Here is a 17,374-nt window from a genome sequence, read left to right on the forward strand (position 1 = left end):
ACTGTCAACAGTCAATGTTCTTCTGGCCTTTAAGCAGTTGCTGATGTTGCTGCTGCAAGAAAAAACTGGATTTTATGATATTGGCATTAGAACGGAAAAGCACCACGAACAAATGAAAGGAAATTTCCCAAATAGATGCAACAACCCAGTAGAAGAAGAAGAAGAACTAACACAAGAATAGGAGCGGAAATATGTTCTTCTCTGATTCATTTTCTTCTTTGGAACTCCTGCAAATCTCTTCTTAATGCTGCACAAAGAAGAAACAATCTTCTTAATGCTGCTTAAACAACACGTGATTTGCAGACTCCTGCAAATTTCTTGTTAATGCCACCCAAAGAAGAACCACCCTCCACCGTTTCATAACAAATCAAACGATTTCCATTCCTGGGTTGAGTTTTTTTTTTTTTTTTTTTTCTGTAAAAAGATCTACTTTCTAGAAATTGGTTGTTAATGGCGTCTGGATTTGGAAAGGCTTGAGTTTCCTTTTTTTTCTTGTTTAGCCTCTTTCCTAATTCAACTGGGCAGTCAAATTTTCTATTTTTACTCCATCTTTTTCTTATTTTTAAGATATAAAAATTTGAAATAGGAGACTAATGCCCCAAACCTTAGCATTAGACCACATCTATGCATGTAAGTTGGGAATACATGTGAAGTGGGACGTGATTAAATGTCATTGGAAGTGTACCTCGTCCCACACCATATCAAGTGCAGGAAATCCGGGTTTGTCCAATCATACATTCAAAAGCGGTTTCCTCTCATTTCATTTTGAATCGATAATTTCGATCATACATTCAAATGTGCCTCTGACACCGATCTGTTATCATTTGTTCAAGGATTGCAAACCATTGGTAGACGTCGAGGTTCTGCATTGGGCCATTTCGATTAAGGTTAGTTAGTTTGATATCTGAGAATCCGGGTTTCCTACTTGAAGGTTTGACGTTGGGAGTTTTGGAAATTCGGATTCTGAGATATGGATTTATCTTCTGTCAGCGAGGAGCTAGCGGAGATCGATGGACAGATTAGTGAAATCCTCCGTAGTTTATCGTAAGGATTTTGGATATTTCGATTTTTGATGGATTCGTCTGTATATCTGCAAACTCCTGTCTACGTTGTGTTGGACATATGGGACGTTGTATTTTCATATGCAGATTTTAATTCGATATGATAGCTGAATATACTAATATTTCATTTTCAATATTTATCTCTAGATTTTGAAGATCATTTCATGCATTTCCTACATTGTGAAAGGATTTCTGAAATAGTTATATCTTCCTTTTCTTTCAGAAATGGATTCCAGAAGTTGCAGAAGATCAAGGATGCAAATAGGCAGAGCAGACAATTGGAAGAGCTTACGGAAAAGATGCGGGAGTGTAAGAGGTTAGTTGTTACCAGCTTCTTGCCTACTTTTGTAAGCCAAACTTATGTAGAACCAGGAACTTGAAAATGTGCTTAGGGAAGTAAGTAGTCTAGGTTGGAAAATCACATAGTCACAAAGGCGATTAGGCGCCCACCTAGGATGTTTAGGCAATGAATCTTTTTTTATTATTTTTTTTTTGATAAAATATTGGGTGATTTTTGTTTTTGTTTTTTAATAAAATATTAGGAGAATCTCTCGTATCGTATAGCCTATGAATTATGAAAAACTAGAACAACAAGGGAATGGATCTCTATTTCTATTAATGCAGGTTGGAGATGTAGAGACAATGTGTTTGTCGTTTTAAGGATAGATGAACAAAGCATCAAGGGATGGGGCCCTTGTTAGTTTGAATACATCAAAGATACAGAGGAGAGATTATACGAGAGGGTTAATTGCAAAGAAAAGGAAAGAAAACGAAAGAGTTTAGAGCCCTTATTCTATTAAGTTAGAAGAAAGTGAAGGGTGATTATAGAGATCAAAAAGAAGAGCAAAAATAAGTGGCAAAGTCCATTTAATGCTCTATAAGTTGATGTTTCACCTATTACGATGCCATTTATACCCTTTGAGCTTATTTATGCAATATGATATGGTTTGGCTGCATTACACCTGCCTAAAATTGTTGTACCATACATGTATGGAAGTACCAAGGCTTGGCGCAATTATTACTAGGGGTGTCAATGGTATTGGAAAATCTGATTTCGAATTTGATATAATCGAATCGAATTCGGGTATGACCTAATTCGATCGATAAATATCTAAATTTGACCCATCATTTAATTCTTATATATAATATATAAAATATTTTATATAATTTATATATAATAATTAAATTATATAAATAACGTAATATTTATATACTTTATACATCAATAAAATATTTATTAATTATATAAAATAATTTATTATTCGAATTCGAGTAAGACAAAATATTTGAACATTTAATCGGATTCGAATTCGGATATTAATTTTCAATATCCGTCGAATATCGGATTTTCTAATCAGATTCGAATTTGATCCGTATACACCCCTACTTATTACCACCTAGGCATTGCCTTCACATCTGACCGGAGATTATGCAAAACAAAGAGTTGTCATTGCCTAGCAGGGAATCAATGTCGGACTCTTAAGGAATGCTCAACATTTGTTATATTTATTACCATAACATAGTAAACACATGCAAATGTTTGAACACTGTAAGAATTAGAGTTAGAACGTTTTTTTTTCTTCCGTATGATTGGGTAAAAGGTGCTCTAAGTAGGGATGTAAATGGATTGAATTCGAATTGGATCAGGCAATATCCAAATTCGAATTTGATTAAAAAATTCGATATCTGAATTCGACTCGATATTTGATGGATATTGAAAATTAATATCTGAATTCGAATCCGATTAAATGTTTGAATATCCAATTCAATTCAAATTCAATTAATTAATTATTTTAAATAATTAATAAATATATAAAACAAATATTTTATTGATATAAAGTATATAAATATATAAATTATTTATATAACTTAATTATTATATATAATCTATATTAAATATTTTATATATTATATATAAGAATTACATAATCGGTCAAATTCAGATATTTATCGAGTCGAATCAGGTCATATCCGAATTTGACCGATTAGATATTCGAATTATCTAAATTTGATTCGATTAATGTCGAATATCGAATTCAAAATGGGATTTTCAAATACCATTGGCACCTCTAACTCTAAGCTCCTCAATGATCATTAACACATTTATAGGCAATGGCCTCACATTTACTATGTGCATCTTTGTCGTAGAAAAGACCCATCAGATAATCCACCCTGCATATCAGATGTGGCAATATGTAGAGTCCTTTCCTTGATCATCTTGCATTTATATTTTGGATTACCCAGAACAATTTCATATAAAGTACTTCATACTTTTATGAACAAGTTGTGCAGAATAAAGCTGCTAGATTATTAGGAGTTTACCAAACTTGTTAATCCAGATTTCATCCTCCCAAAATTTGTTCTCACCTCACAGCAACTCCAACCATGCACTGGAAACATCTTCCTATGAATGAAAACATACAAGTACAGAGATGTTCCCAATGCATAGCTGGGGTTGTTGTGAGGACAGTGTGAGAACAAATTTTATAAGAACGAAATACTATATCCAAACTTGCTACTTAAAATAGTTTTTTACATATTTTTTTCTAGCAATTCCTGCAGACCTTTTAGTTAGGTTTATTGGTAAACTATTTACAATTTCCAAGTGTTGTCCATGTTTGAGGGCATGGTGCTAGTTTGTAGAAAAGATGAAATATAAGCACTACTCAATCTTCTGAAGAAGGCATCCTTTCTTAGAAAAGATGTTTTATGTCTCCAGGCTTATTAAAGAGTTTGATAGAGAAGTCAAGGATGTTGAAAGTAGAAATCGTCCAGATGTCAACCGGATGCTCAACGAGAAAAAGCAGTCAATGGTGTTGTTACAATTCTCAATTTATATATTGTAATAATTTTCATGGATAATGGACAAATTTATTTGTTTTCTATATGTTATAATAATTTTCATGGATAATGGACAAATTTAACCAAGAATTGATTTCATTATATGCAGATCAAAGAATTGAATTCCTATGTTGCTCTCAAAAAGCAGTAAGTTATCTTTCTTCTTTCATCTTTCAGAAGGTACCATCGTTCTGTTTATATCAAGGTTCAAAGTATGGATACGAGTCTTATCATATCAGTACTTAGAAACTGTCAAAACTTTATTTTATTTTTAGTTTTTTTTTCACGTTTTGGTTTTTTGGAAAGCTTTTAGCATGCTTTTTATTATTAAAAAAAAATGGAAATCTGAAACACCTGAAAACAGACATTTTAAACCGTATCTTTTTTAAGAAATACGATACGATACGCCCCATATCGATACTTTGAATCATGATTTATATAACAACTAAGTGTTACCAATCCATCTTCCTTCATTTGAATGACACCTATTTGTCTCTTCTGTGCATTGTATACTTTTATTTTCTTATCTTTACTTAAGCTATTAGTTTCTTTACATCTTGCCAATTTTACAATAGCCATGTAGTCATGGGCTGCCTGAAAACTTGTGTCGTTTTCAATGTTGTGCTTGATCTCTTGACATATTATTTTTCTGACTTTAAAAAGCCATGCTATCTTTATATACATGGTTGATCTGTCTCATTCACTTAATTGGGAAAATCATCAATTAAAACGATTTCGATTTTTTACTGAAATTTATTTTATCTGAGTTAACTCAGCTAGGTTTTAACTATGTTACTATTTACTTACTTTGACCTTACTATTGGAAAAGCACAAGTCACTCATCATCTGTTTATTAGCTCTCCTTATCTGTTTGTTGTTGTTCATTGGATGACTTTCTTTTCAGTAGGTTGTAAACATTCTTACTTCATAATCATCTTTATGCTTGTATGGTTTAAATCTATATCTTTGTTCTTGTCCTTTTGCTTTACTTTTCCTAGTGATATTAAACTTAATTTCTGGAGCTTCTTGATAAACTTAAATGCAATATTTATTCATTTAACCTTTTTTTAATTTCAAGTATCCTTAATTACGTGATTTTGTTTCATGTTGTTGTGGATGGCAATACAGATATGCAAGTAGTCTTGAAAACAAGCAGCGGGCTGATCTTTATGAGGGTCCTGGTGAAGAGAATGTTTTGTTGGCATCCTGTAAGCATATGCTCTCTGTTATGATGAGTAGGGATGGCAATTTTGTGGGAATTTTTGAGTATCAGACCCGTCCCAATCTTAATAGGACTTGTTTATCAAAATCCTATAGGGTTTGGGATTTTAGATTAAAACCCTATAGGGTTGGGTTTTGACTTTAGGGTATCTGATACCCGATATCCGGGATGTATAATTATGAACCTATTAATCTATTATATTATATATCATGCACAAATTTATAAATTTTAAGTACTAAGATAATTATTCTATTATTAATATTTTATTTGTATAAATTTTTTGAGATTAAAATCATCATTTGGTGTAAATTTGGATTTGATAGATTGTTTATTTTATTTAGTTATAAAATACTAATTTTAAATATTATTTCTTTTAATTTTTAGTTGGAATTGTTAATCATATATATGTATTGATTGTTTTGATGAACACAAAAGTTAATAAAATCTATTTTATTTCATTAGTTAAGATAAAAGGCAAGATGGCTTAGTGGTTTAAAGTAATGTTAAGAGATTTGGTGCTATCATTAATTGATCCAGGTTCAAGTCACGCTATAAGCATTAAGAAACCTTTTTTAGTAGAAAACCTTTTGTCAAAAGGTTTAACGGGTTTAGGATGGGACGGGTTTGAAAAATTGAGAGAAAAAGTTAGACGGATTTGAAATTACCATGAAGACCATGAGGTATTGCAAATTATGGGAACAGGAAAGATGAACAAGAACATCAGCATGAAATCTGATGATGATTTTAAATATTATTTCTTTCTTAATATTGGTTTCTCTTGTGAAATGACCATAGGCAATGAATTCTAGTACTTCTCTCAAAATGTATAATGGATGGAATTGTTATCTTACATCAGCATGAAATCTGATGCTAACTATACTGTGATAACTGTATTTTAATATCATGCTCCTTTTAGTTATATTTGATTTAGAACCTATATATTTTGCAGCCATGACCAACCAAGAATTAATGGATCATGGAAATCGGATGATGGATGAAACTGATCAGGCCATTGAGCGCTCAAAACAGGTCAGTTTCTTTACAAACAACACCTATTACTAGAGATGACATTATTTGATATTTAACATTTTAACTTTAATTACTATTTTGTATCATTCATATTCAACACTGTGGGGATGGCTATTGAATGCTCAAGACATGTCACTATTTGATTCTTTTCATCATCCAATGATAGTTGTTCACTTTCTTGTGTTCTATTCATAACTTTTGGTGTAACTTATACAGTTTAAACTTCTTAAATTCAAATGGTTGGCATTCATTGACCTGCTACTTTCACTCTAAAAGGAAGAAGAAAAAAAAAAAAAATCAGTAGTACCCCATATATCACATTTTGGTCATTCAATTTAGAGTCTTGTGCAATCTACAACCCTACAGGAAGTGCTTGTTCTTTACTTAGTTAAAATATAAATTTGTTATATTATAAGTGTATTATAATTATCTTTCTTACTTTCCACAAATAAAAATGTTTACAATAAGAAAGTAGTTAATTCAAGACAAGACAGAAGTAATGACTTCCTAAACAGTTATTGTATTCATTTGCATTGAAACATTAAAGGGGCTATTCTCCTAGTTATTTCTGAAAGTTGCAAATCAGATAGACAAGTGCCTTATGGTTGGGTTCTCTCTCCTCCCTTTAGTATGCACTTTCTCCATAAACAATGAATAATTGAAAATTAAAGTTTTTCTTTTTTAATTCTTGTGTAATTTACCAACTAAAGGGAAAACTAAATTCATTAGATTGATAATATAAAACTCAAAATTTAAATCATACCCCTAGAAGTCTTATAATGTCTATTTTGTGTAAAAAAGGACATTTCATTGGAATATCAAGCAAAATTGTGTGCATTATAGCCTTCCTAAAAGGAAAAATTATACTAAACCCATTTATTCAGTAGAAATCTGTATTTGAATCTAATATATGAGTATTCCACAAAAAAGTGTATTTTTAGTAATTATCAAATCAAAATTATTTAGTACATTAGTTCTTTTTCTAATAGAAAACTTTGCAAAATCAATGCCTTAATTCAAATAGAACTCTTTCTATAAGTTCATTTTACAAGTAGATTATAAGGCACATGGCATCACATGTGGGATATGAGGCAACATGGAATTTACTCTCCCTCAAGGGTGGATGCCTTTGCTTAGTTGTGATACTATGCAAGATCTTAAGTTTGGGTAAACTGAAGCTGTTAAAATTCAACTTGAAAAGTATGCACATAATGTTCTGAGAGAGGGGATGACACTTGTTTTCTCAGTATTGTATGGCCAATGATATTTTGGTGTTTTTATTCTACATTATCATGGCATATTGGAGGCTTTCACATATGCTTAGTGCCTTAAGGCTGCAAATGGATTGGAATGGGGTATATCCAAATCCATCCAATAAGAATATGAGAGATCCAAATTTGATTTGGTATCTAACCGATATGTAGAACATAGATCCTAATTCCATTCACTTATTCGAGGTTCAAAGTATCAATACGATACACCCCACATCGAGTGTATTTATCGTATTGTTGGGTTTCCAATACACCACCTATTTAAAGGTGTTTTTAAGAAACCAGTTCTTTTATTTATTAAATAATATAGAAACATATATAAAGAATACAATTTTGAAAAAAATAAAAAAAAATGCATGGCCGTGTGGGGTATAAAGTATCGATACATCCCTGCCGATACATTTAGTTGTATCAATACTTTAAACCATGCACTTACTTTCATTTATGTTAACTTAATACATTTTATCACCTAGGCAATTACTTCAATGCTTCCTTGCTACACTATGTCCCTGCTCTGCTTTATAGCTTCCATCCAAGAGGCAGTCAGCTACTAAACTCTCCAAATTGATAATGTTTTAGGGTAAGACCGTTAAGTGTTTAGTGTTAGGTTTGAAGAGCATAGTCAAAGTCCTGGGGTTCATCTTTAGTAATCATTTTCTGTGTATGATACTTGGGGTGTATAGGTGATTCAATGTGACAGTGTAGTGCTTGGTCTCCTAGCCACCTAGTCAATATGTTATGGAACTTTATAAAACAAAATCCCTAGTTCTAGGTTAGTTCCATGGTTTTTCTTATACCAATTAGTATGCATTTAAATAAAAAAATGCTCTTTATTAATAACATTTATTTTCCTCTCAAAACATGGCAAATCATTAATATCTCAAAGACAATAGCATTTTAAAAAGTTTTAATTTCAATATAAAAAATACACTATAATATATAAATATTTAGTGGAGCAATTTGATGTCAAATTAGCAACTAAAGAAAGCTACAATTTTATACTAATAAAAATTTAAGATAGAGTAACAAAAAGAAGAAAAAGAACAAGGAGCAGAACCTTAATTTATGTAGGAAAAAAAAAGAAAAATCTCTTTTGTTTTTATTTTGTTTTTGCTTTTTTTTTCTATCCTTTTCTCTTCCTAAACCCATGGTTCTTTCATATTATAATAGCACAACTTCAAAACAAAGTATATGTAATGAATGCAATACATGATATAATGTATCAACTGACATACTAATAAGATGTATCAATAGTAATAATATTGTAATCAGGCACATGTTTTCTTTCTTTCTTTCTTTCTTTTTTCTGCCTATATAGGCATCATAGTTTTCAAGGCGCCAAGGTGAGGCTGGGCGTTAGGGGGCGCCTTGTCGCTTAGTCGCCTAGGCGATGGATTTTTTTATATAGAAAACATAGATCCTAGGATAGTTTCCTAAGTACCATAGCCATATTTCCTTAATAATTATTCATAACTTTCATAAGAAAAGTATGGAGTTCATGTTAAAGTATTGAAAATGTGCTTATTAGACAAAATTTTAAGTTCTTTCTTATTGGTTCAGGTTTTAAAGTCTTTGAGGGTTCAATACAACATTTAACAATGTTTGTATTGATTAAATCCTAACAAATAAGAAAATAATAAAAACAAATTAGTATATAAACATAAAATGAATATTTTAATTTAATAGTGCCTATTTTATAATTATAATGTAAAAAATAAAGAATAAAAAAGTATTTTACAATACATAGTACAAAATTGCTTGGCGACTAGGCGAGGCGAGCCTCAAAGGGCGCCTTGTCGCCTTGACAACTATGATAGGCACCTAGTAGATGGGCACCTTTTTGGTACATGATGTGCATGTGCATGTGTATGTGTGTGTATGTGCATTTGCATGTTTGGGTCATAGGTGTATGTAGGTTTTATGGTTATTTCCACATTCAAGAGGCAGGACATTGGCTGAACAATTGAGAAATCTGGCCTGAGAAGGGGGGCATTCTTTTTTCAGATTTTGAGAGGGGGGAAAGTTGGTCAATGGGATTTTGGTTTTCATTGACCAAGAATCCCATGTTCTTTTTTTAGATTTATGTGGGGACCATGGAAAGTTTATTTTCCTGGGTACCACTTACCCGGGTAAGTGATACCCATCTCCTAGGTGGGTAAATAACTTTCCCACCTAGGGGGAAAGTTGCCAACACTTGAGAGGGACAAAAATGCCTCTTTTAATACTAGATTTTTATGGCTGAAATAATCATTGCCTTATTTACATGATAAATAAAAGAAAATGGGTAAATGCACTTACCCAGGTAACTGCATTTACCTGGGTAAATAACTTACCAAAAAGTGAACGGGCCCTAAGAAGAGTATCTATATAATCCCACTTAAGAAATCTATATAATCTGGCCTGGTGATGTTCTAGTTTGAGAGCAACCCAGCTATTACTCATTGCTAGCCCCAGCTATGTTGAGTCTTTGGAGAGCTGGACTGGGCGTGGACTTAACCTCCTTCAAGTTTTGCACAAGGCTGCTCTCAGACTAGAACATTTGAACCTGCAGTCATGCATGTGTATAGAAAGCTACATATGAGATGTGACAAGAAGCAACTTATTTCACGTTGTAAAATTGTGACTTGGGGGTTTGAAATATCTATTTAGGTGTATTACATTGGGTTGTTGCTGAGATAAAAACCATTACTCTGGGTTGTAGATTGTTGAACAAACCATTGGGGTTGGAACTGAGACTGCAGCTGCTCTCAAGGCTCAGGTATGTGTTGTCCGAAGAGATAAATCATGGTTTGCTACAACATAAAAATTTATTTCAATTTATTATTTTTGCTTGTTATGAGATGGAGCTGAACATTTTCATTTATTTTGGTATTCAGACAGAGCAAATGAGTAGAATTGTCAATGAGCTTGACTCCATCAATTTCTCAATTAAGAAGGCTTCTAAACTGGTTAAAGAAATTGGTAGGCAGGTCAATCTCTAAAATATATAAATCTCTTCTTTTAGTATGTTCAATTATATTAGTTCACTTTGTGGTACTTATTGAAGCTCTTTCTATAGGTTGCAACTGACAGGTGTATTGTCACAATGCTCTTCCTAATTGTCATGGGAGTTGTAGCCATCATTGTTGTGAAGGTGGCATTTCTTTCAACGTTCCATTTTTCTTAGTTCTCTTTTGCATATTTTTCTATTTCCATTTGTTCTTATTAAGAAAAACCAGAGGTTTCCTAGTGACAGGGAATTCTTCTTTCTTTCTTAAACTTCATCCCTGTGCACAAAACTCATGCTATGCATTCATTATTTAGAAATTAATACTGGCCTGACTTCACCTTGGATTTTAATTCCAACTTCTTGAAATACCAGATATCTAATTTTTGTACAATTATGGAAATTCTTTATGTGGAGTTGTACAAGATCTATTGTGCCTGAACCTTATTCAGAACCATCAGCTACTAGGAAAAAATGTCAAATCCTAGGTTTCATTTTGTTAATAGGTTGCTTCTAGTTCTATAGGACTTGATCATGGGATATATGCTATCCAGTTACCTATAGGATATAGGTGGTGCTGTTGTCTACAATACCAAAGAGTAGTTGGTAGACTTGTAAGCTGGTTATGATTGGTCCTGGACCACTGCCGGTACTGGGGGGTGAGAAAAAAAAACCAAAAAACTGAATCGACCGAATCTAAATTGAAAAATTGGTTAACCGAACTGATTAGTTCAGTTTCGGTTTGGTGATTTTAAAAAAACTGAAGATATCGGTTCGGTTTCAGTTAATTAATATAGAAAACCGACAGTTAATTGAACTAACCAGTATACATATATTTTTATATGTTTTCTATATATTTGTGTATATTAAATATATATATATATTTATAATATAATATATTATTTAAAATATAATATCATATATATATATATATATATTTATTTATTTAAAAACCGAAAAACCGATGAACCGAACTAATCAACCAATTAACTGATAGATTTCGATTCAATTTCGATTAATCAAACCGTGAGCACCCCTAGCTGGTACCAATTGGCATATTAGAGGAGAATACATAAGACGCCCAGAAAATCCCTAATACTAAAAGGTTTTTGAAATTAGAGTTTAACATCTCATTTTCAGGGTACTAGAACTTCTTTATTAGATTATTCTGCACCATGCAATTTTCAGAGTTCATCATGGATGAGCTTTAATTTTAAAGCTTCACCATGTATTCTGAACCGTGATTGACATGTTGAACATCGGACTTCTAACATGTTCTCACTCTAGTTGTGCTTTCCTTGTTGCTACCATACTGGTTTATTGCTTGTACTTGTCTGGCACAAAAACATGAAAATTCTGGATATTACTTGAATCTGACAAACCAATGAGACAGTTATTAGACCTAAACCTCTCAATGTAGAAATGTTTGCTTTATGCTGTAGCTGCTTTGTTTATGTTTGGTATACATGCTAACTTATGACGGAGTCCTGAATTTCCAGATTGTGAACCCAAATAACAAGGACATTCAGGATATTCCTGGACTGGCGCCACCAGCTCTTAGAAGGAAGCTCCTTTGGAACGAAGATTAGAGTCCAAAAATGACATAATCTCAGGATTTCATTGAAAGCCACCTGGTATATATAAGATATTTGGTATGAGAAGTTATGCTCAAGTAGTTTCTGATGCAATCCACCCAATTCCACTTTCTGGGTTTCTTAGTGTATTATTGCCTACAAGCTCTTGTTGGAGAAGGGCAGAAGGCCTGTATGATGATACCTTGTGAGGATTTCCTTTTGAAGGCAGTATTACAGCTTGAGTGAAGATGATTGATATGTTGAACCTGAATTGGTCCACACACACCACGCCTAAAAGGCCAAGTTGAACTTGTATATCTGCAATTGTTATATCTTATTTGTCCTTGTTTAATGTAATTTTTTTTTTCTTCTTTTATTGACGATCTCATGGTTATGTTCTTGATTGTTTTCTGAAAATATTGGCAGTTTTTCAACTTTTGGTATGAAGGATATGTTTTCATGACTGAACTACCTTAGATTACATAAAATTTCAATAGATAGAATCTTAGAAGAAGTTAAACTCACTCTTAAAAAAGTTAATGCATTGGAGCATAGGATAGTTGGACCATTTAGTGATGGGCTCATACTTTTGCACCGATTTCAAACAAACAAGATGAATGTAAAAACAGTTTAAAATGTGAACCATGTTTGCATTCATGAACCAAAAAATGGGTAAATATGTAGTGTACATATTTGCATTTGCATTACAACCAAACGCAGCCTTAGTATTATTTTTGAGGAAACTGCCAATAGGAAGTTCTTTTAAGGGAAATGATTCAATGTTAAGACTTAACGGCCATGTACAATGAAATTCCCTAGAGATTCCACTAGGGGGTGTTATTTTTTTGGATTTTGAGAAGGGGGAAAGTTGGTTAATAGGATTTTGGTTCCCATTGAACAGGGAAAGTTTATTTTCCTAGGTATCATAATTTTCCCACCTAAGGGGAAAATTGTCAACACTTGAATGGGACATAAGTGCTCCTTTTAATAATGGATTTTTATGGCTGAAATGGTAATTACATTATTTACGTAGGAAATAAAAGAACATGGATAAAATGCACTTACCCAGGTAAGTGTTTCCTAAGAAAAACTTACCCAGTTAAATGCATTTATCCGAGCAAATAACTTACCGAAAAGCAATTGGGGCCTAAGAATTTGGTTGCTATATTAGAAATTTGAGTTAGAAAAGAGAATATTGTGGGGTTTTAAATATTGTGAGAAGGAATCATTCGTTTCAATTGGAAAAAAGGTATCTAATAAGCAAATTTTTGTAAGGAAAGAAAACAAATGCGAATAATGAAAAGCTTTTTGTTTTAAGACGGAAATTTTTCATTTTTTTAACATTTGATATTCCAAATCAGATCCTTGCCCTTTTTTGTATTAACTTTCAAATCTTGTATGTAGTAGCTAGATCAAATATCCTTGGCCCACCAAACTAAACTGGATGTAGGCTTCTGAACTCGGCAACCACAAATTGTGCTGCAGGGGAAGTTGTGGTCATTAAATCCTTTTGCCATTTCAAAGTTTTTTCCCTTCTTGTATTGCGTTTTGTAATCAGATGCAAGATTTCGTTTGGTGCATGAAAAAGACACATTGATCCGATATAAGGGTGTGTGGGTCGTTTTTCACCAATGCAAGATACATCAGGGTGACAAAGAAATCACCCAACAAAGGAAAGACCAAGAATTTCAACCTAACCCTTTAGATAATCAACCTTGGTAACTGTGAGAGACAGTTCGGCTTCAGTCAGTGCAAAGCCCGTTCGAATAGTCGTTACAGCCTTGTATTAGAAATATTTCTGTACTTGTCAGAGACTGTTCAATAAGTGTGAGCATGGACTTGCACTGACTGAAGGCGGACTCAAGACAACCTGAAAGCCCCCACCTCATCATCAAAACAATGAACCCAAGCCAAAGATCACAAGGATGCTCCTTCCGAAATACATAGAAATAAACAATCCCACCCAACCCTCCCAGACCCTACCTTATGCTTATAGTATTTCAACGTTTCAAAATGATAAAAGATATCATATCATATCAATTGACAATTGTTCAGCTCAAAATAACAAAGAGAGTTCCCATTCATCAAAACTCTTGATATACACTTTTTTCCCCTATCAAGAGTCTCAATACTTTGAACCTTGCTGGCCCTCATTGGGGTGTGTGGCATAGCTGTAGCATAACACGGGTTGTGCTAGGCACAGTACGATAATCATAGCAATTGGGCCATGCCAAGCCCAACATGATCCTGGCCCAAACCCCTGTGCCATGCCGGGTTTTGGTTTTGAGTCGCACGGGCTGGCATGACATGGCATGAACAAGCCTGCGACTCAAACATGACATGACTTGGATGGCAGTCTGGCCCAGCCCGGTACAAAATTGGCAAGTGCCGGTCCACCTGAATGATATAGCCATTGGGAACACTCCCTAATGGTCATTTTTCACATTTACAAATATAGCCACAACAACTATAAACAACTAATTTGGGGGTATTTGTGTGTTTTGGCTTTGGGATAAGGAAAAATGACTTAAGTGCCCCTAACAGCTATATAATAGTTAGTTTGGTGGCATCTTAGTAAAGTGATAAATACCTTTGAGAAATACCAAAATATCCTTCCTAACAATTAAAAATGACTAGTTTTAAGAGTATTTTAGTCAATTGAATTATTTTCAACTCCTATAAATACTCTTATCTTACCTCATTCTTATCACACTAATTCTCATACTCTCTCATACTTGCATACTCTCGTTCATTAGTCCCTATTTTTCAACTTTATTTAAATTTTAATAAAGAGAAAGCTTGCTCAAGTGTCTCAAGCTATCAACTTGGGAGGCTAAGATGCTTCATCAATTAAAATCAAGTTGGGATTCTAGAGTGGCAAATCAGGTAAGTGGTAATTAATTTTCATTTCTTAAGGCTTTAATATTTGAAAATATTTTAAGATGGTTAGTTCCTCTTAAACTCCCTTTTCCTATAGCTTTAGCTTGGATGATGTCCTAATGAACTTCATTTTTATTTACAAGTTAATTTAACAAATTTCCTCACCTTTGAGGAATTACGTACTTTTGATATTTTTAGCATGGTGTAAAGAACATGAAAAAAATTATCCAATGCATATTTACCACCATGGCATGTGATCTATTAACTCCCCTATTGTTCATTATTCTATTGGAATCTTGTTTTGGTGTAAGTAACAAGTTATTGGATGATAAGAAAAACTACATGAATGATGAAAATATGGGAACATACATATGTTTAATGGACCAATTGGGTGCAGATGACAGATTGCAAGATCAAGGAAACGGCACAACACTTTAACCGATGGCTCACTAGATGTTGCAAATCAAAATCAAGGAGATGGAAGAGGTCAGACTTCAAGAAAATATCGAAGTCAATATTTATTTGAATATTTAATAATTGCACAATATCTTTAAAATTTATTGTAAATTTTGTTTTTCAATTTTTATTTAAAGCTATTTGTAATTTTTCAATCCCATTGTACTCAATTGCATTGTAATTTTTTTTAACTTAATTTTATTGCCTCATATATGATCAATTGTATACATTAAATTCAAATAAAATAAATCCATTGGATTCCTTTAAATTTGTTTTCTATTTTGTTAATTTTCTTTTATCTTTCCATTTTTTACTTAGCAAAAAAGTGAAAAAAATAAACAAGAAAAAAAGGAAAAAAAAACAGGCACGTGATCCAACACAGCCCGCATGACACGACACGACCCACATTATATCTCTAGGTGGGGGTGCTATATTTAATGACTGGGATGCACACACAGACCCACATTCACAACAGAAAGCCTGGTCTTCCGGCAGGTGACCAACTGAATTACTGAGTCATCGGTATCAGATGTTTTGTTTTTCTTCCTGCCATGTTCCGACTGATCACCAATTTAGTTGACAAGCACCATTACCATATGCCTCATCTCCTTCACTCCAAGCAAAAATTAGTTTAGATCTATTCATGGGCTGGGTAGCCTGGCAGACTTGTTTATGGGTTCAGGGTCAAATATATTTTGAAGCCCGTAGGCTTGGGCTTCGGCTTTTAAATAAGTCTGTCCTGATAATATTAGTAATAATAAAAAATTTATATTTGTAATAGCTATTAGGTAATAATTTGTATTTTATATATGATTGTTGTTTGAATTTAGGTGTATAATTGTATTTTATTTGTAATGTGCAAATGTGTGATTGGATAGAAACAAATTAAAAGAATGTATATAAGATTAGAAGATAGAATTAAATCATTGAATAATGTATGTACACCGGGATTAGACTCGGGCCTATATATTTTCTGTTCGCCCCTGAACAGGTCTAATCCATGCTCCGTCCTTGTCCTGAAACTAGAAATTTGTTGCCAAATATCTCAAGAACAACCTCTACTTTGGTTTTTCTAAGGCAACTATTCAATTTAGGAGAGAGAAACAAAACAAAATCCACAAGTTAACACATCTTTCAAAAACTCTAACATGTGGATCCATTCAATGTCACATTAAAAGAGTCTGGATCTCCTGTTCACACAAACTCTGCCCACGTCTGCCCACATAACATCATAACTACACATGAAGAACATCTCATCTTCCTACATAGTATTTTGCAGGGAGAGATGTTCCCAATTTCACAGGGGTAGTGTGTTGTGGGTAGATATGGGCATAGTTCTCATGGGCAGGAGATCCGAAGTCCCATTAAAGCATTTTCTTATGGTTGGATCAAGCCAGATAAGCAAACCAGATTGAACAGGTCTCTAGCAAGAGATCTCCTGCTGGGTTCGGTCAGACATTGAACCAAACAAATGCCAAGTAAACTAAAAACTAGATTGTTCAATCAATGGTTCAACCAGAGAATTAATTGATCACCTGACAACCCATTTAGAGGCCTTTCTTTTTTTTTTTTTGGATTTTGAGAGGGGGGAAAGTAGGTCAATGGATTTCCGTTCCCAATGATGAAGATATCCCATGTTCTTTTTTTGCATTTAAAGTAATTTGACCACCTGGGGGCGAGCAAGTTGTCAACACTTGGATAGGACAAAATCGTCCCTTTAATAATGAATTTTTAAGGCTAAAACAGTGATTTGCTTATTTACCTGAGAAATAAAAGAATATAAGTAAATACACTTACCTGGATAAGTGTTTTCTCCAAAATAATTACCCGAATAAGTACATTTGCCCAAATAAATATTTTCCTGAAAAATGATAGGGCCTCAGGATTTTTGGAAGTAGGCTCCTTTCTTGGGGAATATTGCATGCTAACATTGCTGCAGCTAATTTTCCATGGCAAACTCTGATGCAACAAACCCAAGACCCTCAAGAGTTGGGACTTGCTGCAATATATGCTACAGCTAAGTACAAACATCCTCTATCTATTTATCTATCTCA

The 17,374-nt window shown here is 33.3% G+C and overlaps 1 protein-coding gene across 1 annotated transcript; it reads left to right on the plus strand.

The window, feature by feature from the left end:
- Positions 1–712: 712 nt before the first annotated feature.
- Positions 713–12,427, plus strand: LOC104609844 (putative plant SNARE 11). The gene is made up of 10 exons (XM_010276242.2): positions 713–1,044; positions 1,285–1,377; positions 3,781–3,874; positions 4,012–4,049; positions 5,031–5,110; positions 6,074–6,153; positions 10,126–10,182; positions 10,301–10,393; positions 10,483–10,557; positions 11,910–12,427. Exons 1-10 carry the CDS (start codon positions 971–973, stop codon positions 11,997–11,999), a joined length of 774 nt encoding a protein of 257 aa, XP_010274544.1. The 5' UTR covers positions 713–970; the 3' UTR covers positions 12,000–12,427.
- The last annotated feature ends 4,947 nt before the right edge of the window (positions 12,428–17,374 follow it).

This window comes from Nelumbo nucifera, chromosome 1, assembly GCF_055504915.1.
Source record: "Nelumbo nucifera cultivar China Antique chromosome 1, China Antique-T2T, whole genome shotgun sequence".
Classification (NCBI taxonomy): domain Eukaryota; kingdom Viridiplantae; phylum Streptophyta; class Magnoliopsida; order Proteales; family Nelumbonaceae; genus Nelumbo; species Nelumbo nucifera.

Excerpts from the sequence above, each read along its gene's own strand:
- LOC104609844 (XM_010276242.2), top strand. The coding sequence starts at position 971 with ATGGATTTATCTTCTGTCAGCGAGGAGCTAGCGGAGATCGATGGACAG. Across the intron at positions 1,378-3,780 it reads AAGATGCGGGAGTGTAAGAG|GCTTATTAAAGAGTTTGATA; the intron begins GTTAGTTGTTAC and ends TTATGTCTCCAG. Across the intron at positions 4,050-5,030 it reads TATGTTGCTCTCAAAAAGCA|ATATGCAAGTAGTCTTGAAA; the intron begins GTAAGTTATCTT and ends ATGGCAATACAG.